This window comes from Epinephelus lanceolatus, chromosome 8 (assembly GCF_041903045.1).
Source record: "Epinephelus lanceolatus isolate andai-2023 chromosome 8, ASM4190304v1, whole genome shotgun sequence".
Lineage (NCBI taxonomy): Eukaryota > Metazoa > Chordata > Actinopteri > Perciformes > Serranidae > Epinephelus > Epinephelus lanceolatus.
In genome coordinates, this window is record NC_135741.1 from 33,663,071 (window position 1) to 33,690,169 (window position 27,099).

A 27,099-nucleotide genomic window follows, 5' to 3' on the forward strand; every position below is an offset into this window, starting at 1 on the left:
TAAAAACAAGAAAAAGCTGAAAAATGTCTCGTGGGCAGACGTGGAGTAGTGAGGAGGTGCAGACGCTTACCCCAAGTCTGCATAAATTTGATGTTGCTCCATTGTTTTTGTGGTGACCAAGCCAGCTGAAGGGGATGGACTTCCATTTTCAGTCCTGGCCAATCAATGAGTTGGGTTTTCCTCTTCCTCATGCTTTTTTTCTTCTTTTTCTTTCTCTGGTCAGTGGTCTCTCGGGCAATACCGCCCCAAAAGAGCAGCTATTGTAACTGCGTGACATTGTCCAGGTGGTTTGGTGCAGTGTGAAAGTCAACTGAACCAAATAAAGGTGTGAAAGTTTTCGGCATTCCTCACCCAATCAACCTGAGTCCCCAGACTATCCTGCTGTGAATGCACCCTAAGCGACCAATTAAATCAGTTTTTTAATTTACAGTTAGTATTACAAATTATCTGATGTACATATAGAGTAATAATGGTGCGGTTAACACTTTGAGTTCCACAACAATCCTGTTTAATGTGTTAGGTTTTTATACATTTAAGCGATTCATTGTTCTGTGAATAGTTGTCTGATTCTTTCTAAAGACAAATATACAGCTTTAGGCAAGGCAAGGCAAGTTTTTTTATACAGCACATTTCAGCAACAAAGCAATTCAAAGTGCTTTACATAAAAAAGCATCACGACAAAGTGCAAAAGAAAAACATTTTAAAAGGACATTTGAAAGCAGTTCATTAAAGAACCAAAGAATAGGAAATAAAATGTTAAAATACACTAAACAGGCATAAAATATATGATTAAAAGTTACACTGCAATAATAAAAATTACAGCGTAGTGTAAAAAAAGAATAAATATTTGATTTAATAAAAGGCAGCGGCAAACAGAAAAGTCTTCAACCTTGATTCTAAAGTGAGAATTGGTGCAGACCTGCAGTTTTCTGGGAGTTTGTTCCACATATGTGGAGCATAAAAATTAAATGCTGCTATTTGGGCCCTAAACCATTTAGTGCTTTGTAAACCAGCAGTGTAGAAGTTTGAAGTAGATTCTCTGACAGACAGGAAGCCATTGTAGAGATCTCAGAGCAGGAGTGACGTGATCTACTTTCTTGGTCTTATTTAATTTAAAAGAGTACATAAATTGTAAGGAATGAAACATTCACTGGGAACAAGCCTTCTGAAGTTTAGGGGAGACTCGTTTTTCCCATAGAACCCATTTTCATTCAGATAACTTGAAGTGAGAATTCAAGAGACCCCTTTGAAAGTCGCCATGCCAGCTGTTCCCTTGCCAAAATTTAGCTTCAGTTTGGAGCGTTATTTGGCCCTCTACCTGATGAGATATGCCAACATGGTGGGTACAAATGGATGCCTTAAGCTGTCTTTCGATCTTCATGCTAGATTAAAAAATGTGCATGCCACAGCCTCTTAAAGACAGGGATATCAACCTTTAATTATTTTAGAGAAGAGTGGCCAGTAGGAGGGGTCAGGGTTCCCCTGCCCCCCTCTGGGGGTGCCAATGCCAAAGCAAGAACAACAACTATGGTAGCTTTGCTGTGCGAAGGAAATGTAACAGTATCGAACTGGACGGTTTCACTCTGACAAGATGCAAGTCACTGTAGCTTTGCTTATAAAGACAGAATGGTTCTTTTAATAAAATCAATATAGTGTCTGAACACTTTGAAAGAGTGTCTGGAACATGTAACCAGCAAACACAGACTGGAGCTGCTCTTCAGAAGTGGGATTTAATGCTACTAGATTAGAATCTTGTTGCATAAAGAACTGTAAGAAATAAATTTCCTTCTTCGTTCACTTTAAATGTCCTTAGAAAATGAGTTGCACAAGCATATGTCATCTCCTTAGATAATAACCCCCTCAGTCTTAAAGTGTGATTTATGGCTTTTAATAATTCATTGAAGGTTAATTACAGTTTATTAAAACTTTGCTTTTATTTTTACAAGTCTGGTGTAATGATGTTACTGTGGTCTAAGATCTCAGTAATTACACTGTTGAGTAAAATGTTATCATAACCAATCGAAATGCTGGCCAATGCTAGGCAAACAAGATCCTTTAAAATCTGCCTTCAAGCAACAAACATAATTGTATTCACAGTTTTCCTGAATTTTAATTATCCTACCAGAAATGCAGTCACAGTAATTTAGACTGCAATCAAGATTTGATTAAGCTGAGCAGTAACCTCGTTACCAAGGCAACTCATGCCATATCCCTGATGTTAATGTGAGAAATCAGTCAACACGTTACCTTATAGCTACTATGAGAAAATATGTAATGCACATTATTCTGAAGACTGAAGCAGTTTTAACTAAGGACTCCAAACATTTAAGGGGAAACTGACCCTTTGCTAGGTTCTGCCCCTCAAACGCAGACTGGCTAATCACAGTGCAACATCAGCCAGCTCTGACAAGGGTCTGACAACTCCACAGCTGTGCTCCATCACTCATTTCCTTCATTTTCAGGCTGCTTTTGTGGATTTAGAGCTAAATGTTGTGCCTGGGGCACGATTGTTAAGGATACTTGTTATCTGGAAAGGTTGAAAGGAGATATATGTTTCTCCCCTGTTCCAAAATTAAACCCAGGAAAGTGTAGCTAGCTAGCTATTGAAGGTACAGACAACTAAATATATGCTGCTTTTGCTTTTAAATATAATAACACTGAATAAAGTCCTTCTCTGCTCTATGGTAACCAGTGAAGGGAAACAGGGAAATTTTGGCAATATTCAACCAGCTGTGTGTTATCGCAGTGTGTGCAGATGAACATTGTTTGGCTTTTCTGGAACTCCCTGCCTGCCAGAGGAGGACCTGTGGTGGAGGTCCACACACTGGTGGCACAGGGGGAAGCCAAACACTGTTCATCTGCACACATTGTAGTGCCACACAGCTGACTGAATATCAGCAAAGTTTCCCTTTATTTTCATGTCCTTCTTTCTGGATCAGCAGTGATGTGGTGGTTCACTTTTACACTGTGATGTGAAGCCTATAGTTCGGCTTTGGTTTCTAACCATCGTTGTCTTGGTGAAATGTTGACCTGACTTTCACAGTTTGGGCCTCAGTTATTGTCTCGTCCAACGGCTCGGTTCGTCTCCCAGTCGAAACCGACTGGTGCCACTGGTCCGAGCAGGCTGGACATGGTAAGGTCGGCCCATCTGTCAAGCTGAGTTCCTCTCTCCATGACATGGTAACATAACATTGGTCTTTGTGGACATTTAACATTACTAAGAACAGTTAGGTTTATGTCACATACACAGACATGCAGACAGTGGATTGCATTAAGTTGTGGGTCACTACTACAACAAATGAGGCCTGCAGTGAGCTATATCAGCTAGGTAACATTAGCTAGGTAGATCTACTCACTCGTTTCTACTGATTAGTTCAGCTTAGTTGCTTTTGGTTGGTTCAGGACAATCATGGTGCTTCTCTGTGTGCTGTTTGGCTGACAGCATAAGAAACCGATATCAAATATATACTAATGGATTTAGCAAAACTGGGTAGGGTATTGATAATTGATATCTTTGAGGTATTGATTGAAATAACCCAGTGCCAAGTAGTATTGAAACTTCTTTATTCAAACGATACTCGCATTTGATCTTGTTTGAACCCAGACCTAGAAAAAAATGACTATTGTGCTCGCAAGCATTTAATGTGATGTGTGATTGGACCACTACAGCAGCAGCTGCAACCCATACAGTCTGTGGTGAGGTGTAGTCAAGCACGATGTATTTGATGAAGCAGACAGTTCATCGTGCTGAGATGCCAAAATATTCAAAAGAATGGCTACATTACACGCCTGTGGTGTCTGGTGGCTCTTTTCACAACTCAATGCCTCCATTCACATGATGGTATCAAATGTAGAAAAATAAAGTAATCAAATGAATTATTCTATTGGTTTCTGTATCACTTTCACAGTATTGAGACTGGTATTGTATTTTTTTAAATGACACCCAGCTTCAATCATGACAAGATGTTGATGCAGCTTTGTCAAACCAGGCAATATTGTTGTGGTGGATATGTGATGGTTTACTTCTCCCAAGAATATTTCAGTGGTCTGCAACGTGATTTTCATAGCGTACTGAAATAAAAAGAAACCAAGGGCTGCATCATGGAAAGTAAAAAGTCAATCCCAAACTCTAAAAAAAAAACACATCAGCAGGGTTACATTGTGTTAATTGGTGTGCAAACTGTTTTACAGGTGTTGCTTTAAATCCCCCATATTATGGACACTTTTAATATTGCTGTGTCACAAAGTGCGGCTCAATGGACATGATAAGGTGCTATCCCCCCAGTGGGTGACATCCTGCTAATTACGATAGAAGACAACAGCCTCTAGCTTGTTTGTGATTGTGTGCAAATATTGTGACACTTGGGTAATGAAGAAGTGATATCATTATCAGAGCCAGGCTTGTGTTACGATTAATCAGACAGGGATGGATTAGTGTTTGCTTAAAAAAAGGTCAAGGGATGAGCTTACATCCTGAGTGCTGATGCTTAGATTTCTGTGGCCAAGTCTTCTAATATTCTCTTCATCTGGAGGAGAAAATAGAGAAAGAAATGGCAAGGGAGGAAAGAGACAGCTATGAATCTGTAAGTAGCCATTTTGCTTCCCACACTCTGCATAATGTTAACAAATTCGCACAGGGACACAGACTTGTTTGCAAAGTGCATACAGATGAGATAAGCACACACAGAGGAAGATAATCAAGTTGTATGCATAATTATATTTTTGAGTCTTGGTGAGTGGGAATACACACATTATATGCACTGATTACCTCTGGCCATGTGATGAGTCCGACCAGCCTCCCCCTGTCTGCGACAAACAAGGTCTGAGCTCCAACCAGACTCAGGATACTGTGGGCCTGTGAGGAAACAATGTTTGAAGTAACCGATTCTTAAACAATTGCTCACCATTTGGGAAAATATACTTGTTTACTTTCTTTCTGAGAGTTACATAAAAAGATTAATACCAATCAATGGTGTAAAATTTGGTAGAGACACAAGGATTATGTCCCCACCAATATCCAGCGACTACTGAACTGTCACTAGCAATAATTTTGATCAAAAATTAAAACATAACCACTGTTGTTCGTCAGTGTCTAGTCAATGTATAAAAGTCAATGTGATGTGATCAGATTTTGGATTACTGCAGAAAATAAACTCCATGGCAAACAAAAGTTTATGATACTTTCACATTTTGTTTAGCAATATCATCTTCACAAATGAACACCTTTTTATGACTTTCGGAGGGTAAATTCAATAGCTAATATTAGGCTACAAATTACTTAACAACTTAACGTTGCCACAACAACAAGGCTATGAAGCCATGTTGAGGGTGATGATGTTCTGTAGTCTAATTTAGCCTCGTTTTAGCAACTGCATTTTTTATGACATGTAAAAGCTTCAAAAATCATGAGGGTGGTATTTACTGATGTTTTTTTATGTTGTGGAACAAAACGTGAAAGTCTTATTTTAGAAATACAACCATAAACCCATTAAAAAAAGGAGGGAACTTGAAGTGCTAAAATGCTAACTTATTTTTAGGTTCAGTAGTCCTTCCTGCACCACTCTACTGTCAACTGACACCAGAAATAATGTCTTTGACGCTCAATATTTCCTACAGAATGACCCCCAGACCCACAGTTTTATATGTGACCCCCCCCCCAGATGTTGAAATGAAACCTATGCCCTTACCAGTTTTTACTTGTTTTTGGCTAGTCTTGGTCTCATCCAAGTCCTGAGGGATATATCTGGATCCTTAGCTGCTAAATGCTCCACTGTGCAGTGGGAATAAACCTCAACAATCAAGTTGTGGGCCGGACAGCTAAACAATGTAGTCAATATGGTTAGCCTAGCTTAGCATATAAATGGAAACACAGGAAAACATCTAGGCCACACTCTGCGAATGAAAAGATACAAAAAAAAAATTACACTTATTAACACGAAAGGAGGAGTAGGAGTTACATAGCTAACTGTTTTGTGATGAAGAAAAATGTATCCAGTTTTATAAGACACAAGGTGTTAATTTGAACTTTAAAGAGAGCCAGGCTAGCTCCCCCAGGCTACATCCAGTCTTTATGCTATGCTAGGCTAATCGCCTCTCCAGCTCCACGTCTTAGGGGTAAAAATCTTCTCATCTAAGTCTAAAAACAAAGTGTAAATGAGTATTTCCCAAAGTGTTGAACTATTCCTTTAAATTCAGTTATACCAATGACATGTTTTCACAGCCTTCCTACCTCCTGAACAGTGTTGTGAGGTGATAACAAGACAGAGGTTGGGTAAATGCTGCAGACATCATCCAGATGTTTCTCCAGAGTCTGCACAAAACAGCATGAAAATAGTCACATTTGTATGCACTTTTTGTAAGATGCATGCTTGTCATTCAGTAGCAGTCAGGATTTTGAGAGCTTATGATTCACAGTTGTGTCTCTTGTCTGAAAGAATTTACTGTCTTCAGTGTTGGACAATCTATTTTGATAAGCAGCTCTATTTTTCCATCACTACATAAGACCTTTAGCTGTCATGAAATGAGCTTTCGAGCCAGGCAGCAGTCCTGTCCATACATCCTGTTCCCATCCTCTTTTTTTTGCAACTGTTTTACATTCAGTCAATGCTGGATTCGGATTGTGAAGACATGACCTGCCTTTTAAACAGCGGCAGACAGTTCACTGCTCTACCTTCCTCTGAACCCTGCAGCTACCTGTCTGACTCCATGCAGCCTTTTACCTCAGTCTTACAGTGACGCAGGAACATCAGCAGCTCTGATCGGAGAACAAAGCCCAGGATAATCTGCGACTCTTCAACAGAAGAAAATAGAGGAAATCAATTTTCTTTGCCACATTTGGTGCTACAGTTTAGAGTGTGTGCAGCTCTCTAGACTGCTGTGAGTCCCCTGTTGAAAACATATGAATTCATCCATGTGATTGCAGCTCAACTGGCCGATTGACTATCTTCACACACTTGGCAGCCCCTCATCGAGGAATTTTCACACTGCTGAACGGCTTTAGCTTTTAAAACGGTTACAATTTTCATCACTTCTCTCATCATTTTCTTCTGCTCTTTTCAGGGACTCTATGTGGTGTCATAACTATATGTCTGACCTGATGTTTTCTAAAGGATCCTGCTGGCTTTGTGCCAATGTTCCATATCCTCTAGACAAAATAAAACTCCCTAAATAAAAAGACTGGGGTAAAATACTAGCAAACATCTTTGTCTACACACCATGTGAGTCCAGCACAGGGATTTGTGCGTCAGTGCTGGTGTTGACAGCATGCTGAACCTCCACTGGCCCAGCTGCTTTCTGAAGCCGCACTGATTTCACTCCCAAAACCTGTCCAACTGGTGTGGAGGGAAGCCTGCAAAAGAGATGAATCGTGTCACACCTGCAATGAAAGCAACTCATTGTTAAATCAAATAATAAATGAGGTTAATGCCTTTTCAAAACTATTCTCAGGTTGTAGGGATTCACAGGGTTTGAATGTGGGGATAAAAGAGGATCTGACATGTTGGTGCCCAGGTACAAATTATAGTGCCACTTCTGTCAGCACATTTACAGGGTAGCATTCAAACTTTTGAAAAGAGGCTCTGGCGAAACATTTTCAAGTAGTTTCAAGTAGTGTCTGGCAGACAAGAAGATGATCCGTGAGCAGTCTGAGTTTGTCAGAAAAATACTTGAAGCTGTCTCAGCGTGAATGTTGTCAACTAGGAGCAGTGGGTGATGACGGCTTGATTTTTATCTAGACACATTATTAGGGGCTAAAATCCAGTCTGCGTGAGAGACAGATGAGGAGGGAAAAACCTTAGTGGGGCTGCTAACTGCTATCACCAAGGCAGTCTGGAGACGTAGCTGCTGATCTAATTTGCATTCATTTTACATCTCCCAAACGACTCCTGCGTCAGTTTGAGGAAAGCATCATTCATTTTAAATACATTTGCTACATAAGCCATGTAACCTTCTGTCGCAATAGGAATGAACCAACTCTTTATTTGTATCTTCAATCAGTGCTTTCAAGGAGTTTTATATTCACAGCAGAATGCCTGGTGAGGAAAAATGACCTCCCTTTTATGTCTCATCAGTGACACAGCAGATTATTATCCGGGGTGGTTATGTTGAAAGATAGCAGGGAGTGTTTTTGTTGTGGCCTTCAGCACAAAGACCACACCAATAAATACAACGGTTGGATAGAAGAAGTGTGTGGTAAATATTCTAACTTGCTCATTTACATTTTAATGGAAAAAAACAGCCACCGCAAGTGAATCTTTTGGCAGGTGTACCATCTGAAAAAAGTGAATCTCTCCCAGAGTGCTTAATGCATTAGAGATGCTTTACTTTGGCAGGTAAAAGAAACTGTTCTAAATGGAGAAGTGTCCAAATAAAAGTCCTATTTTTGCCCTTGTGAGTAAGGTTCTCCTCCGTCAGAGCACAAATTAAGAATAATAGATATGTGGGTGGTTGATGGGACTCTTGATCGATACCGGTGACTCAGCCATTAGTTGGATGGCTGCTGAGATTTCTAGCAGTTGAAAATCCATCCCTCCATCTGCAGTGTTGTGCTGTGACTGAGCATCAGATATCCCTAGACATTTCAGGCTTGAAGGTCAAACAGTCTTTAGCTCGCTTATTGTATTGTGAAAATGTCAGTTTGAATGTCAATTATGGGTATGTGTGACCCAGTCAAGGGAATAAGAGGAGTGTAGAGTAAACAATGTCCAATTAAGCCTGGGAATGTTGGAGAAAAGACATATTACCTAAATGTGAATGGTTAATCCTCTATGCACCTGCTCTCAGAGTGGCTCATCTGTAATTAGACTCAACTGTGCTTTCAATTAAATGCTGCAGTTAGCGTTTTAACATGCATAGTCAGCATGGTAAAATGGTTTGTGCTGGTGTGTAACATTTAGCATGTTAATGAAATGCATACAGTTGGCAGTAATCTCAAGGTACAGCTGACGGTAATAGGAATTTAGTCATCGCTTTTGAGTTGTGTTGTAAACTGAATTCTTGGACAAGTGGAAGTTATGGTAGATTATTGGCATAAAATTAAAGTCAGGGGATCATCTGAGTCTTTATCTGACAAATTTAGTGGCATCTACTCAACATGTGCTGAAATATTTCACTCTGAATTATTTATTTATTCATTTTAACCGCTGACCAAAGAGATGATCATCCCCAAACTTAATTTCCTTAATCAGACAGACACTTTGTTGTTACTTACCGGGGGCATGCCTTCATCAGAGAGGGCAGGTGTGGGAGCTTCTTGCTGATTGTGAGTGCATCATAGAAAGATGGGCGGTGCCCAGAGCGAGCCACGGCATTGGCCAGCAGAGTGGCGAGTAGGATGGGTAGAGCGTGGCTGAACTGGCCTGTTAACTCTAATGCCAGGAGAGCTGGGGACAGGGTGTGTGTCACAGCCCCAGAGAAGGCTGCTGCACCTACAAAGCAGAAACAATGTTAAGGTACTACTTAATGATGTTGCAAACTGCAGTTAGTATTCTAACTAATATTTTGATCAGTATCTCTTTATCAGTATTTTATCAGACTTTATCAAACACGTCATACAAATATAGTATAAGCCAGGCACCTTTGACATGAACATAGTTATCATAGAGTTGATCAACATTACTCTGGTTGTCAGTGAGAAACTCTGAACCCAAGTTAAATCTAATGCAACACTGTAGCAGATGTGGCCCAAGTTTACGTCCAAATTTTATCTAACATATTGTTTTATATCCTAATATGAAACACTAATCACTCATTTTCTAGTGTGAGTTTACATCAAAATTATCAGATGTTATCATATTAACTGTTGGCAGATTTGATGTTAAAATCAGAGGGGTGTACAAAAACTTGCACTGGATGGTACAACATGCAGAATAGGATTAGTAAGATGATAGAGGGATATTAACACTGCAGATATACAGGTTATGTCATCACTATATCAACATCAAAGAGCCATTGCAGGTTTTCTACCAGCAAGTGCGTAACCCCCAGGATTTATAGAAGCCCATTGCTGGCCTGAAGTCAGTCCAGTGGAAGACACATAAGCTACTCCTTCTCCGAGCAAACGGCCCAAAGCTGCCCCTGGAGAACAGAAATTAGAATTAACACATAAAAAGAGTTTCTCCATCTTTGTAGTTCAATTTACAGCAGAGCTTAAACATTCTGGTGAGAGGCTGCAATGAGACAAATTCCTCAAACTTGTGCCGTTTAGGTAATTTGCAAATCAAACTCGTCCAAGTGCTTTGCTTTCCCTTACCATAGACAAACACTGGCATGAAGTATCCAGCTGGCAGAGGCAGAGTGCAGGCAAGGACCAACATCCACATCTGAGAACCGACAACAGAGACAGACTGTCAAATCTCTCCTCACCATCTGAACAAATCTGCTAGCACAGCAGACGAGTCACTGTCAATCTGTGTGCAGGGAAATGTTTGCAGTGCTCTCCAATCAAATTAACTGAATCAGGCCCATTTACATTTCACATCTGCGTGTGGTTATGGGTAAACTGTCTTAGTAAGTGGATTCCACTGAGGTTTAAGAAACTGTTCTCAATGCAGAACTGTCCACATACAATGCTACATTTTTCTGCAACAGTAAGCAAGGCCCCCTTCTTGCCTTGGTCTAGACCTTTGAATCAGCCCACTCCACCTAGGTGACATGAAACAGCGATTTCTCAGTTAAAAATCAAGGGGAGCCCTATTCCAATCAGCACCACAGGTGGGACTCATGCCATTGTCCAGTTGTTGTCAAGCTGTTTACAAGGTGCGCCAGAACCAATGAGGAGTAAAAACATTGTAGAAAACCCTGGCAAAACAAGTATGTTGGCATTGCACTGCACTGCACTTGTATAACGCCTTTCTAGTGTTCACACACACATCTACACACACATTCACTCACACATTCACATACTGGTGGCCGAGGCTACCATACAAGGTGCCACCTGCTACTCAGTAACCATTCACACGCACTCACACACCGATGGAAGATGGAGTATCTTGCCCAAAGATACTTTGACATGCGGACTGGAGGAGCCAGGGACTGACTTGACTTCCGATTAGTGGATGACACACTTCTTCTGAGCCACAGCTGCCCCCTACTGCTACTCATTAGGGTGGACTTAAAATGATGTAGGATATGTCTCCAGTGAGCCTCCCCGACGGAAATCAGTTAGATTGGAGGCACTGTCAGACTGAAGATGAAAATCAAGTGTAACGAGTTGTCAGTTCTGTCTGATATCAGGCAAGCTTCCTTCCGCTTGGAGTACAAATAAGAATAAAACATATATGGCTGAAGGGGTTTCTGATTAATACCAGTGACTGTGCCATTGCCTGGCCAGCTGCTGAGATTTCTAGCTGCCATCTGCAGTATTGTTATAAGTGAGCATCAGATATCAGAAGACATTTGAGCCCAAAAGCTAAAGAGTCTTTAGCTCACTCACTCTACTGTGAAAATGTCAATTACTCTATGTCAGTTATGGGTCACTGTGAGCCAAAGGGAAATGGATGACTGAGCTTGGTGCCTGTTGCTTATCAGTGCAGGTAGACAGAGATGAAAGACTCCTTAATTGGCTTTATCCATAGCCTGTACCTTCATGAGCAGAAAGACAGCCAAAGGAAGGAAGACTGGACTCCCTGATGAATTCCACTCCAACAGAGGCTCGGGCCCCAGCTGAACAGAGGCATTGTGAGATTGAGAGCTCCACTGCCTGCTATCCAGTAAGGAGGTTAGGAGCTGCTTCATGGTGTGCTGTGAAAGAGATTACTGCCATTCAGATTTATGTGTGAACACTGGAGAAATCAGACTGAAACAAAGGGTGAACATTAAAGGACAACGCTGGCATTATTTTATTACGAATCTCATGAAAAGACAAGACAATTTATTTGTCTGTCTCTCAATGTTTTCTGACTACCCTACCCTGTCTGTGGCACTCAGCCTTTATCCCATTTGTTCCTGCTGAAGATGTAAGTCTTAAAAATGGGTCACATAAATACAGTTTTGTTTTTAAAGAGTTCCCCAGCAGCTCTGTGAGACTGCACTCTGATAGCATGGCTAAAAACCTAAAAAAAATAATTTCCTCAGAAAGCCAGTCACTGTGGATTTATAGCCTTGCTCCTAACGTCTGAATCAAAACCTGCATTCCCAGTTTTTCAGCAGCTGAAGCAGTTTGGTGCTCCTTAACAGATCAGTTGGGAAAAAACAACAGTTTTGTTCACAGGGTTAAGAAAGGGAATATAATCTCCCTGTGCCAAAACAAACAAAAAAATGGTGACAGATGTTTTGTTTTCTCAAAAAATGGAGACAATCTAGGCTGACATAGCTATACATGTTGTCGTAGTGAGTGTTTATGGCCACAGGAGGGTGTATGCAATTTTGACTTGACTTGAAATGTATCTTGGTGTGTTCCATTTGTACAAGAAAGTCAGAATTTCCAACCTCCCTGTCCAAAATTGTAACTGGAACGCCCCCTGAAGTTGGATTTCTGACTCGGAAAGTAAGAGGAACCTCATCGTCCTGACCTCAAAATCCAAGATGGCTGCTCTGTGCATCAACATTAGTGAAAGCTGCAGTGAAATATTGTTTATTAGCACTTCTGTGTTATTTGTGTCTCATTAAAACAGTCATACACACAGTATTGTCCAGCTTCTATCTGTGGACATGTTGGTGATGGTGTAGGCACAAAATACCAGTAACACTTTGGTTTTGTAGTGGAATGCAATCAACTCGAGTGTGACATCATTTCTAACTCCGACCTCCAGTTTCAAATGGAGCGCAGCATCTGTCTGTGTTCATGGTAATGAAGAAACACATCACCGTGTGCACCGTTTGGTTTAGCAGTGTGTTTTTAACAGTTTTTAAACAACAATTGAGGCCCATGGCACAGAGTAAAGTTTTGGTCTTTTCATGGGATTTGATATCAATAAGAAAAATATAGGATATCTCCAGCCTTATCCTTTAAAGCCACAATCTATAGTCTGCATTAATTTCTAAATGTGCTTTTGATTAAAGGTTTATTTCCATCAGTAATGTTTGTAAAGGAGTAAAACCTTGAGTTGAGTAACACAAAATTCTTATATATACAATATGGCTCCATGTCATTGACACAAAAATTATAACCTGTCGTGTCAGATGGTTACACATGTCTGAGAAACTGTCATTGGAAATTGTTTGGAACAAGGCCAAAAATACTTGGAAAGTTATTGGGTGAACAATCCATCATGAGCCAGTTGAGAGAAGAGCAAAAACATCTTTTCCATCAAGAAAGGCCTTCAGTGCTGCTCTTTGCTCTTCTTTCAGTGAAGAAATACTCTCCAGTTCTGATATAACCGATGCTTTTGCAGCATCTAAGTTAACTTAGGAGCTGCCATTGTTGTTTTGAACTAACAGTCACCTCTCCCTGTCATCACCCACGCCTTAACCATGCCTGTTGCTGTCATTAGCTCCTCAAAGGAAGCTGATTGGACACAGTCGCTTTACTTGAAGCCTGACAAAATGGATTTTCGTGTGATCACAAGGATCCGTCTGCCATGCAGGGTAACAAATATTATGGACTATGCGTTTACATTTCGTTCATTCCTACCTTAGAAGCCATGTATTGTCCAGCAAAGTGAGGAAACGTCAGCGACGCCAGGAGGAAGGCCACCATGCCTGAGTATAGACCCTTCCTGCAGAGAGATATTCATATACACAGGCACCATTGTTGTGTTATGCTTTCATTTAGGCCATTACCATTGAAATTTTAATAGGTTTCAATGAGTTGATTGCTCTCTGTGAACCCATCAGAATAAACATTAGCACTAGACCTGCTATTTATCAGATCTATGCTTTCAAGGGTTTACAGTGTTTTACACTGCTTAGATCTGGAGTATAGATAAAATCCCTGGGGATTTGTAAACCATTTAAATGTGGCTTAAAAGACCCTGCACAGTTTCATCATAAAGTTGTTTATAGTTAAGGATTTGGGGGTAATAGAGTCTGATTAGTTTTTTGTGTAATGTGAGTTATCCTCAGATAAACTCATTATGTTTCGGTGACACTGGCCCATCAATCTGCTAGAATTAATACTCCTCCCAGAATCTCATGAATCTGTCTTACGCAGCAGGTGACTCATCACTGCATCACAATCTGGCCTTCACATTGTAAAGAGCTCTCACTGTATCGTCAGCATTTTGATGAAGGTCGGGTTTGTTTTGGTGAATCGCAGGATCCACCGATGGCAGAAGAGGTAGCAGCAGCTCAGGGCGCCACACAGCAGCCTGTTTCCAGACAGAAGGCCAACTCAGTCCACAGTGGGAGACAAGAAGCTTATTTTAACGCAGGCAGCAAGAGACTATTTGAAGTCATTAGACATGAGAAAGTGAAGACAAGGAGGAGGAGGAAGAGGAGGAAGAAGAGGAGGACAGGAAATGAGGAGGAAAAAAACTGAATGCTGATTAGAGGAAAACTCAGCAGAACTGGAACTGGTAAGATTATTCAGTGTGACTGATATGATTACGGATACCTAATGTCACTTTTTTTATTCGTGAGACACTGACAAATAGAGGACCTGTAACCATGCAAACTCACCCCAGGAAGGCAAACAGCAGAATCTCCATCGGGTAGAAAGGTAAAGCAGTGGGGAAATTAGTTTTGAACAGCGCCTGAGGAGTCTCTGTGGACATACAACAAATTGAAGTCATCCCTCCACTTTCTCCCAAAGCCTCTCAAAATCTAATCTTCCCTCTTTTTATTGCATTGAGATTTTATTGAAATTCACTGTCTGACAGTCTGAATGTCTCTGCTAATTTTGTCAAAGCTGATGTTCCCAGTTATTGTCATGACAAGTAATTAGATAGCTGTCAGCATCACTGACAAGCGTTACATGACCAAAGTGTTACATTTACTTTGGAAAAAAAAGGATTGTGTCCATTGTTATGTAAGAAAAATGCTTGAACCAAGCTCACTGTAGACATAATAATATTATTACCTCTTTTACAAATTGTTAGGGTTGTTGGTTGATTTCAGCACATACACTATATGGCCAAAAGCATGTGGACACCTGAACATTACAGTCATATGTGACTGTTTGCATTTCCCTCCAAAATCATGGGCATTAATAAGATATAGCTACCACTCGTCCAGGCTTTCCAACAGATTCTGTTATCGGTGGATTGCCTACCATACTGAACTCAAAAAACACTGGCTTTGTGCATGTCATGTTGAAAAAGGAATGAGACACCCACAAACTGCTGCCACAAACTTGGAAGCACAAAATTTCTGAAGTATGATTGTATGTGTAGTATTAAAGGAATACTTCACCCACACCATGTACCATTTGTACATTAATTATATTCTGCGTTACCTTGAATTCATGAAGAAAACTTTATTTTTCTTCCATGCCTCCACAGAAAATGGTGAACATTGAATTTTTGACTGGGGTCCATGTTTAACAACACCAGAACTATATCAAAACATCTGCTTACACAACACATTCTCGCTCTGACCTCGTCACGTATTGATGTTTGGTCATGGAATTTCCACGTCCAGATACGATGTGCAAGGTACCCTGGGTGTGATGGTTGCTGATGTTCTGGGATGCCGTGTCAAGTTCTCCCTGTTACATGCATTGTCTTCTTTCAAAAACTCTTACAATTTAATTGGAAATTTGCCATTTACATTCAGTCTTTTTTCAAAATTTGCGAATTGATGTCTTTCTTCCCTCAACAACTTACGCATATTTAGGAAAAAAGAAAGAAAAAGAAAGGGTTTGGCTTTATAATTTGTAGAGTGTAGAGTATAGAATTTTTTAGTGTTTGTTGGACCCATCCAGGATTCCTCCTGCCTGCCGTACTTTCGTTGCCTTAACTTTCGTTCTTGTCCCGACGTGTGTGTCCCTGATGCCACTGGGCGCCATTCAGCTATAACATCAACCGGCCGCTTATCATGCCAGCGTTACAGGACAGTTTTTTCTCGTCTGTGTCTGACACTGGAGGTCACTGTCCTGGATTTCAACGACTTTGGAGTGAGACCAGGTTGATTCACAAACTCTCACACAACTCATGCAGTATAACCCTGATTACACATGCATCTTTGCTAATAAACCTTAATATTGGAGTCTAGCTTTGAAGAGACTATAGATAAGTTTCACATTCACTTCAGTGAGTAAGGTTTTAGCAAAAAATACACGTGTTTGGGAAGTACTGAGCGTATGACTGGATAAATGAGCTATGGATTATACTGCATGAGTTGTTTGAGAGTTTGTAAATGGATGTTTTGATATAGATTTCTTGTTGTGGAACATGGTCTCTAATAACTCAATATGTTTTCTGTGGAGGCATGCACGAAAAAAGTTTTCTTCACAAATTCAAAGTAACACAATATGAATAACTGGCATTCAAATAGTCATTTTTGCAGGTGAAGTATTCCTTTAAGATTCCCCTTTATTGGAACAAAGAGCCCATGCTCACACCATTAAAAAGCCTCAGATGAAAAGTAAACAAAAGTATATGGACAGCAGTGATATGCTTCTGGCCATATAGTGTAGATAGCTTGAATTCACGCTTCCAAAAACTTGAGTCTTAGCTGATGTTATTGGGTTTATGGTGCCTTTTCCTCAGGTCAAGTTTTCAGTGACTCTTTCATGAACCTTCTCCTTGTTGACCATGAGGGGGCAATCAGGGCCTTCATTACCTGAATCTCCGCTCCACACTGAGAACAGGCGGAAGGTCAATGCTCCACAGGCGGCTGAGAAGAAACACGGGCAGTAATGCCTCAGGGCGAAGTGAGAACACATAACTTCCACTGTGAACAACACACCTACAGGAGCAGAGGAAGGTTAAGAAGTCACTTTAGACGACTCTTTAAAAAAGGCAGTAAGTATTCTCAGCTAAATGAGCATAACTCTTCAGACAACAGTGAAAAATGATCCTTTTGCCTGAATGTGTGGCAATAATCATATGGAAAGGAAATGTAAAAATATGCATTTATTCCAAGTGTTAATCGACAGTCGAATATTTTATGTTAATAATGATAACGACATTTTTAATTTGTCTTACGCTGTCAGTTTATCTTACAAATGGAGTTTGGAGCTGAGATGCTGAACCGCCAACAAGATTACCAAAATGAAATAAACAGCGAGCTGAGAGGACCATAATATTCGGCCTGAAGGTGATCAAAGAAGGAAGAAGTGAAAGAAAATGATTTGTGAATGAACTTATAAACATGTCAGAGGAGGAGAGGTGCGAGGGAGGATAAAAGGGGAGACCAATTATGCGAAGCTAACAGGAAGGAAATCAAGTGTGGAAACGCATTAACCAGACAAGTGTGAGAAGAGCAGATAAAGCACGAGCAGAAACATAGAAATTCCTCATGCAGAACCTTAACTGGCTCTCTCACCGCTGATGGGTGCGCCAAAGCAGCTGGCTACACCGACTGCAGCAGCTACAACCAGCATCTCTCCAGCAGCTTTTTCCTAAAAGAGAAGTATGCAGTAATGTGCTGTCTCTTTTCAGACGTATGTATTATATGAAAAGTAACAATAACATGCATTATGATTGTTCCACACCTGGGGATTTTTCCTGTTTCTATTCTGACCAAATGTCTTTGTCTTTATAAACTACAAACAAAAATTTTTGTTGTTCCTTGAACCTGCACTAATTCTTTTTTTTGGCAACTGTCAACTTATAAAGCTATTTTGGTATATGTATCACAAACAGTTGCCTATTTACAAATTTGGAAAAAACACTGAGCGACATTAGCATTTTGAAATCTTAAAAGCAAGTAGTACAATCTGCACATTGTTCGTACGCTCCCAACTGTGTGATTGAACAACATTAGCACTGGTAATTCAGAGTCGTGTTATACCGCAACATGTTACATGTTAGTCCAATAGTCTCCCTTTTAGCTCTGTTTTGGTCTCCACCAACTGCCAAAGGAAATATTAGGCTCTTTATGCTCAAAGTGTGGCCTGTGCATTGTTGCCAGATGGGAAATGAAGAAATATCGTACTGACGCTTTAAAATTATCGCATTTTGACCCAAACTATCGTATGTACTAAAACAACACATGCTAGGACATTGCATTTAAAAACAAAGCTATTCTATGTGCATGGAACTGCAATAGCCCTTATAGGCAAGGCGATAAAGCTGCTGTGCCCGGCGGGGTTGCTTGTTTTCTTACCGGTGCCTGTGTCTGTGCTACTGGACTCTTTTCTCTTAGTACTATTTTCTTCCGAGTCTGAACTCATGTTCACTTATTTTTTCCAGTGGCTACCTAAAGTTTGTTGGTCAATGCCAGCGTAGCTGCGCAAACAAACAGGAGCTGAGCGCTACTGATGTGATTGGTAGCGAGGAGGGGGGATACGCCAGCCAGGTATCAGCTGATCGGGTATGAGCAGGCATTAGTTTCTGTTGATGTGTGGTTGTTCACGTAAATCAAAACGACGCACTGTGTGTACACGGAAATGCCAAAACTATTGTATATTTTACCTTTTTAAAAGTATTTATCATATATCGTATGGTCCCTAAAACTATTGTATAAATACGATAATTATCATATATCTGGCAACACTGGGCCTGCGGGACAATGACGGCCCACAGAAACAATTTTTTGGTCCATGAACTTTTTATACTTTAATTTTATAGCTTACATTTAAAACACCAGGCTACTGTGTCAAGCTGTGTTGCCCCTAAGCACATGTCAGGTTGGGAATTACAACTTGTAATAAGCTATGACTTGCACGGCAACTAGTGACACCTTAAAGTGCGTCAGGAATAAGGCCTACTTGTAGGCCTTCATTCTGTCATCAATGCCGAATATCAATTTTGGTGGACAACTTGGAAGTTTAATGTGGAAGTGAGATGGAAAAGACATTTTGTTTTATGTTGTTTTTGTGCACCATTCCTGTGCAGCCCTCGATCATACGCTGGCTTCTTACATTGGCACTCTGTCATCAAAGCTTTGGGAACCCCTGTGCTAAATGCTCCAATATGTACACAAGCTAATTGCTAACTTTGTCTGTGTTGTGCTCGGCGAGTTGTGTACGGTGGATTTGTCTGGACTCTGACTGCTGAAAATACCTGTTTGCTCCTGCTGTAAACAAAGTTGAAGAGAGGGGAGTTTACAGGCCAGAAAAACCCATTAAAATTAGTTAAAAGAGGCTGATTACAATTAGACACAATTAGAAATGTGGGAAAAGTGGTATTACTGTGGCTTTACCTTCTTATTGGCTTGTGTAAGAGTGCAGAGTTTGCTCAGGTAGGCTCCAACCATGGTGGAGAGATGCACAAATGGACCCTGATGGTAAGAGACAAATACATAGTACTGTTTTTACAATGTAACAAAATTGCATAATGTGCCATTTTTAAAGAATAGCTGCATATTTTGCATGACAAACAGGTATACTGAGACGTCTCTCACCACTTTGCCCAAGAAAACAGTGCTGCCAGCTGCCAGTGTGCAGATAAGGCCCAGGAACTTGGTAAACATATTAGTGAGAGACAAGTAATGAGGCATTTCAATACCGGCCAGCATAGTCCTCACCTCTGGTATCCCCGAGCCTGAGCAGAAATGAAGTAACGGGACAGTATTTTAAAAAGACTCAAGAAGCAATCAAGAAGTTTTGAAAAAGCTGTTCTAAGAGAATGCACAGGAGTGATTTCAGAATAATTAAATACGGACGATCAGCATATCATCACAGCATCACAGCATAATTTAGTTTGTGACCACCAAGCCCTCTCCTGCACTGCATCCAACACCAGCATACATCAACATTTAAAAAAACTGCATATATGGCTGTCTCATTTATATATCATGCTTTACAGATTTTCTCTGAGACAGATTAAATCACACTTGACTTTTCATACTCTACGTCTCCATTTACCGCTCTCTGAATTTGATGGATAATATCACACTTGACTTTTCCTTAATGCCATTTACTTCATGTAGGAAAGAAAGGAGTGAGAAATATAGACATACGTCTCTGTTCTATATTTAATCTTTTTCAAGAATACATGTGCAGCACCGAAAATGGAAATACTGTATCCTGTACTGTGCCAAGGAAACTATAAAAGAAGGTGAGGACATGACATGAGTGACAGCGTTTGAATTTTGCTTTGGAGCCAGACTTTGATGCCACCTCTATTGAAGTCATTGGGACAGGTGTGTGAAATAACACCATAACCCATCTTATCTTTGTTGTTTCACCTTTGACTTAAAAAATCCTTTCACAAAAAAAAAAAGAACACATTACGTGATGTCGACTGAAGTTTTTTTTTAATGTAGGGGCCTAAATGTGCTCATTTTCCTTGTTAAACTGTGGCTGCATGACCTTTCCTTCTTTTATAGTTTCCTTGTAATGTGTGATGAGCTTTACTCTATCTGATTTTCTTTGTTCAGGTTCTAGCCTTTAGCTTAATAAATCTTTCACTAAAACAAATACCATGAAATGAATGAATTTTCACTTATATTTCACCGACCATTCCTTCTTTTCTGTGTACGTTTTGATTTTAAATCAAAAAGCTACAAGGAAAATACCAGGTCAGATATCTTGCTCTTTAGCAGCTAGCTTGTTGCTAACTATAGCTGTATAACTGTTGCTGGACAGACCTGTGGAGAAGGGACAGATGTTGTGGGAGAATGATGATGCAACAGCACAGAGGCATGCTGGGTAAAGAGTCCAGCAGAAGAACTGCAGCAGACTATTTCCCTCCAACTTCATATAAAGCCACTGGTGAGCTACAAGTGGAGAGAAAGAGAACATTAATGATCTGTGATGACCTTTGCTCATTCAGATTGTGCCCTGTGTGTGTGTGTGTGTGTGTGTGTACCTCCCAGCAGTTTTGCCACACAGAGGTCCGTCAGGAAGCTGAGGATGGCAGTCAAAATGCCAAGAGCAGCATAGCCATACCACTCCATCCCACACACTGTTTCCAAACAACACCTCAGCTTCAGCAGCCACACTAAGAGCACAAACATCTCAGTTAGTCTCTCTACAGTTTGTGTCTTGTGAGGCCAGAAAACATGCATTCAAATGTAATAACATTTTTAATTGCACATATGCAGAACTTAGGTCTGGAAATGCAAGAAAGTACCTAGTACCACGGCCACACAAGCTTGGATGAAATACTGAATGGGTCTAACAAGCACAGGCTCAAGGGCCCAAAGTTTCAGGAGGCTCCATGGCCTTCACATGCAAAATGCCACTCAAATTAATACAAACCCACCAGGAAGAGACTCGAAAAGACCACAAAGAGATGCAAAAGAACTGCAAAGGTAAACAAAATATCAACAAAAATGGGCAAAAACAACAACAGAGGGACACAAAATGACGGCAAAGAGACACAAACAACCACAAAGGGACACAAAATGACTACAAAGAGACACAAAACAACCACAAACGGATGCAAAATGACAACAAAGAGACACAAAACAACCACAAAGGGACACAAAATGACAACAAAGAGACACAAAACAACCACAAAGGGATACAAAATGACTACAAAGAGACACAAAACAACCACAAAGGGACACAAAATGACAACAAAGAGACACAAAACAGCCACAAAGGGACACAAAATGACCACAAACAGACACAAAACAATCACAAAGGGACACACAATGACTACAAAGACACACAAAACAGCCACAAAGGGACACACAATGATTACAAAGACACACAAAACAGCCACAAAGGGACACACAATGACAACAAGGAGACAAAAAACAAAGGCAAAATGACACAAAATGACCACAAAGGGACACACAATGATTACAAAGAGACAGACAAAATGTATATATATATATATATATATATATATACAGTACAGGCCAAAAGTTTGGACACACCTTCTCATTCAATGCGTTTTCTTTATTTTCATGACTATTTACATTGTAGATTCTCACTGAAGGCATCAAAACTATGAATGAACACATGTGGAGTTATGTACTTAACAAAAAAAGGTGAAATAACTGAAAACATGTTTTATATTCTAGTTTCTTCAAAATAACCACCCTTTGCTCTGATTACTGCTTTGCACACTCTTGGCATTCTCTCCATGAGCTTCAAGAGGTAGTCACCTGAAATGGTTTTCCAACAGTCTTGAAGGAGTTCCCAGAGGTGTTTAGCACTTGTTGGCCCCTTTGCCTTCACTCTGCGGTCCAGCTCACCCCAAACCATCTCGATTGGGTTCAGGTCCGGTGACTGTGGAGGCCAGGTCATCTGCCGCAGCACTCCATCACTCTCCTTCTTGGTCAAATAGCCCTTACACAGCCTGGAGGTGTGTTTGGGGTCATTGTCCTGTTGAAAAATAAATGATCGTCCAACTAAACGCAAACCGGATGGGATGGCATGTCGCTGCAGGATGCTGTGGTAGCCATGCTGGTTCAGTGTGCCTTCAATTTTGAATAAATCCCCAACAGTGTCACCAGCAAAACACCCCCACACCATCACACCTCCTCCTCCATGCTTCACAGTGGGAACCAGGCATGTGGAATCCATCCGTTCACCTTTTCTGCGTCTCACAAAGACACGGCGGTTGGAACCAAAGATCTCAAATTTGGACTCATCAGACCAAAGCACAGATTTCCACTGGTCTAATGTCCATTCCTTGTGTTTCTTGGCCCAAACAAATCTCTTCTGCTTGTTGCCTCTCCTTAGCAGTGGTTTCCTAGCAGCTATTTGACCATGAAGGCCTGATTCGCGCAGTCTCCTCTTAACAGTTGTTCTAGAGATGGGTCTGCTGCTAGAACTCTGTGTGGCATTCATCTGGTCTCTGATCTGAGCTGCTGTTAACTTGCCATTTCTGAGGCTGGTGACTCGGATGAACTTATCCTCAGAAGCAGAGGTGACTCTTGGTCTTCCTTTCCTGGGTCGGTCCTCATGTGTGCCAGTTTCGTTGTAGCGCTTGATGGTTTTTGCGACTCCACTTGGGGACACATTTAAAGTTTTTGCAATTTTCCGGACTGACTGACCTTCATTTCTTAAAGTAATGATGGCCACTCATTTTTCTTTAGTTAGCTGATTGGTTCTTGCCATAATATGAATTTTAACAGTTGTCCAATAGGGCTGTTGGCTGTGCATTAACCTGACTTCTGCACAACACAACTGATGGTCCCAACCCCATTGATAAAGCAAGAAATTCCACTAATTAACCCTGATAAGGCACACCTGTGAAGTGGAAACCATTTCAGGTGACTACCTCTTGAAGCTCATGGAGAGAATGCCAAGAGTGTGCAAAGCAGTAATCAGAGCAAAGGGTGGCTATTTTGAAGAAACTAGAATATAAAACATGTTTTTCAGTTATTTCACCTTTTTTTGTTAAGTACATAACTCCACATGTGTTCATTCATAGTTTTGATGCCTTCAGTGAGAATCTACAATGTAAATAGTCATGAAAATAAAGAAAACGCATTGAATGAGAAGGTGTGTCCAAACTTTTGGCCTGTACTGTATATATATATATATGTGTGTGTGTGTAAGAGAGGTGATGGGGCCATTGGCATATCTGCGCCCAGGGGCCCTTTGTCTCACAAGGTTCTTAGAAAGCTATGCTAAGCTCCAGGTTATGGGTTACTAAGTTTGTGTAGAGGAAAAGGGCTGTAAGACTGATCTTCATTTAGGATGTGGTCTGATGTAAGCAGAAGAAAACACAGACCTTCTAATATAAGTGTGTGTGTGTGTGTGTGTGTGTGTGTGTGTATTTATATATATGCAACAGGTCATACTTATGATGAAAACAGTCACAATCTGTCTCCTATAATATCCTGCATATCATCATATCTTAAAGGTCTTTTAGCACATTTTACTGTGTTGTCCTTGAACTCAACAATAATCTTTGACCTTTCTCATTAATGCCAAACGAAGCTCATGCATGAAATCAAATGCAGATTGGCTTAAAAATAGCCACTCTCTGATGTATTGATCGGGGCAGTATTGATCACACTCTAATGATTTTCCTCCCCAGTCTGACCTTTGACAGTTGCGCGGGACCGTCTGCATGGTTTCCATGGATCACCAAGGAGAGGAGTCTTATTATGGGCTGTCTCTGATTGATTTTCTCGCTCCCAGTTGTTGTTCTTTCTAATGATTTCCCTCCCAGAAGGTGCATCATCCAGGTCCTTCATGTTCTTCTGAGGTGTTATTGTGTGATTAACACAGTCTCAAACAACATACAGGCTCAGTGGTGATAGAAAAAACATAAGTGCACTCCTGTTCTTATATCTACTGCAAAACACAAATAGAAATCAAACAGACTTACCTTCTGGTTGCACTGCAGGTGTTATATGTCCATTCATGTGTACATGTAGGTGTGCTGGTACCACCACTGACCTCTGTTAAGGTATTAGCACAGAAGTGATGGAGCGGTCACGGTTGACAGGGTAGCTAATATTAACTCTTTAAAAGAACATGTGCCCTTGCTTGATTGCAGAACGGAAACATTTTCATGCTACTCTGCTGTCTGATAGATTTTTGGTAATAATAACCACAATGATACAGAACATAATTGATTCTAGTGTAGTATATTTCCTATAAATGTGAACATGAACAGCTGGTACTAGTGGTGATCATAATGTTCATATCTGTTTGTGTTGTCAAACTACTATTTTCAAGGTCAAGAGGGTTTTACAATAATATTTGAATAGTATTTTTTATTAGCTGCAATTACAGGGTGCTTTGCAGAAAGATATAACAATGCGGGAGATATTAAATAAAGGTCAGGAAAGAATTGATATAGATAAAGATCCATGTCAGTTGGAGATATGTCTACACAAACCATAGAACAGTAAAGGTTTGTTTTACAGCAGTAAAATGTGCAGTCAAACATTGTTGTATTAAGGAAAATGGTCTTCGGCAACTGAAGAAATCTCTTTTTTCATTTCTGTTTGTGATACAGAGATTTAAAATGGTTTTGATTATTATTATCATTTATTTGCCCATAGTCAGTGTGGTTGAAGTGGTGAGTATTAATGTCTTTGAACCTTTTTTGGAGGGGGTGGCAGTATGAGAACCATTACAGACAATCATAGGCAAGTTAAAACTGCTGTAATATATAAATTTTTTTGGCCACTTGGGGGCAGCAGAAACAAATCGTAAACACAACACTTCTGTCTTTTGACGTTTTCTAATTTTCCTGCTGTGGGAAAAATGTCACACAATATGTCACAGTGTGTAAAAGCATTTTACATAAAGTGAAAAACAAACACAAAACACCCTGAATACTTAAATATATCAGGACATAATGCCAGGACTACTGTTAAACCTTTTAGGGTGGGACAAATTATAGCCTTATCATTCTTATTAGCACATATTGTACCTTATGTCTGAAAGACAGGTCTTTCTTTTGTTTTGTCCACAATATTTACATCAGTGTGATTCGACTAAACAACAGAACCACAAGCTGAAGCCTCTAAAATAACCATAAAGTTGAATCAACACCAACAGCTTCAACAAAAACTGAGCATTATAATCTTAATGAAGAAGGGGTTTATTGCAGAACAGTTGTATTATCGAGGTCATGGGTCTCATTTTAATACCGGGGGTGGGGGGGACACATACAAGACAGGCGGTTTGGAGGTCCTCCACCAGAAAATTTTAAGTGTCCTCCTTCTGGTAATTTTCATGTACCAATTTGTGGCTTCTCTGCATCAGTTTAGAGTGTAGACATCTTCAACTATGTCACATCAAAAGTTCTCTGCTACCTTTATGTTTTTATTGATAGGGGACAAATATTGACAAATATCTAAATATTAAGGGGTTCATGTCCCCTGTGCCCCCCCCCCCCCAAAACCTATGCCTTTGTATATTGGACTACATTGTACCTGATAAACTGAATGTCTGTCACTGCAGAACAATTCAGTTATCTTACACATACAGTGTTGGGAAATTGTCTACCTTTTAAGGGGTGCTTTAATTTTGTATACCATGGAAAGAAAAATGTTGATTCGTCGAGTGACATCAGGAGCTACGCACCCCCCTCGAATTAAAAATGCAGCATGGATGTAAGTCTGCACAAAATTTTCCCCAAACTTAGAGGGACTCTTGACTGAGAAGAGTAGGTCAGTCACTGCTGCAACAAACATAGCACAAGGAGCAAAGGGTAGTAATCAAAATTTTGTATTAATTTGATTTGATTTTGATAGACAGGCATATAAAAAATTGGGACAGCACATTAATGTTGATTGTACTGACTGTCCTCCTAATGATAAAGGCAGTAAACTCCAGGTAAACAGTGTTCCAAATCCTGTTTCAGGGGATGCAGCAGAGGGGGGAAATCAGCTTTAAAGAGGTCCTTAAAGTCATGTGTGACCCAGATTCCTAGGTGCTTAAATTTGTGTGTACCTACTTTAAGGGGCATGAATTAAATGCAGTCAGCTGGGTCTTATCAGATCATTCTGTATTTATACTTTCTATTTTGAGTAAATAAATTAAGTCACACGGAAAAGAATGGGTGGCACGGTGGTGTGATTGTTAGCACTGTCGTCTCACAGCAAGAGGGGGTTCCTGGTTCGATCCCAGGAGGGAGCCCCTCTGTGCATGTTCTCCCCGTGTCAGCGTGGGTTTTCGCCGGGTACTCCGGCTTCCTTCCTCCAGTTGGTCACTCTAAATTGCCCTTAGATGTGAATGGTTGTTTGTCTCTATGTGTTAGCCCTGTGATAGTCTGGTGACCTGTCCAGGGTGTACCCTGCCTCTCACTCAATGTAGAGATTTCTTTCTTTTTCTTCATGTTTTCACTAAAATTACCGCCAGTTTGGGTATAGGTATTCCTCTTTGTAAGGCCCATCGTGACTAATGGGAGAAGCTGGAGTCTGCATCGGACTGTCCCCTCAGCCCCTTGATGTCCACACCCAATGGTTGGGGTGTCACCAAAGACCTTCTGACCTGATGCAGCAGAAAGAGGGCAACTTTCCAAAGCAGCTGAGGGCTCTCTTCAGCTTTGAGGCCAACAAATGCCACTGAGCTCCTTCTGAGGCATCTGTTTTATAAGGAGAAGCCAAGAGATGGCGTACTCACACAGACCATTAAGTTTATATACCAAAAAGACTGAAATGCTTAAGTTATGTCTTTCTTGTTAGGACCATTATACTGTATGTGCAAAACTGGTGCGTGTGCATCATATCCTGAGAATTTAAATG

General features: G+C 40.5%; 1 protein-coding gene across 2 annotated transcripts; it reads right to left on the reverse strand.

Annotated features, from left to right (window-relative positions):
* Positions 1-2,839: 2,839 nt before the first annotated feature.
* clcnk (chloride channel K) lies at positions 2,840-24,300 on the reverse strand. 2 transcript variants are annotated; one of them, XM_033629922.2, is made up of 21 exons: positions 24,225-24,300; positions 23,937-24,096; positions 20,796-20,927; positions 20,575-20,703; positions 19,387-19,526; positions 19,186-19,263; positions 17,365-17,440; positions 16,660-16,785; positions 14,557-14,641; positions 14,145-14,246; positions 13,571-13,655; positions 11,581-11,739; positions 10,250-10,319; positions 9,964-10,074; positions 9,209-9,425; positions 7,215-7,348; positions 6,720-6,790; positions 6,230-6,310; positions 4,769-4,855; positions 4,471-4,526; positions 2,840-4,071 (listed from the first exon to the last, which is right to left on the reverse strand). In XM_033629922.2, exons 2-20 carry the CDS (start codon positions 24,088-24,090, stop codon positions 4,488-4,490), a joined length of 2,076 nt encoding a protein of 691 aa, XP_033485813.1. In that variant the 5' UTR covers positions 24,091-24,096; positions 24,225-24,300; the 3' UTR covers positions 2,840-4,071; positions 4,471-4,487. The 2 variants fall into 2 exon arrangements, with proteins under 2 accessions (XP_033485813.1, XP_078026331.1); XM_078170205.1 differs by having other exon boundaries at positions 2,840-4,526.
* Positions 24,301-27,099: the final 2,799 nt, after the last annotated feature.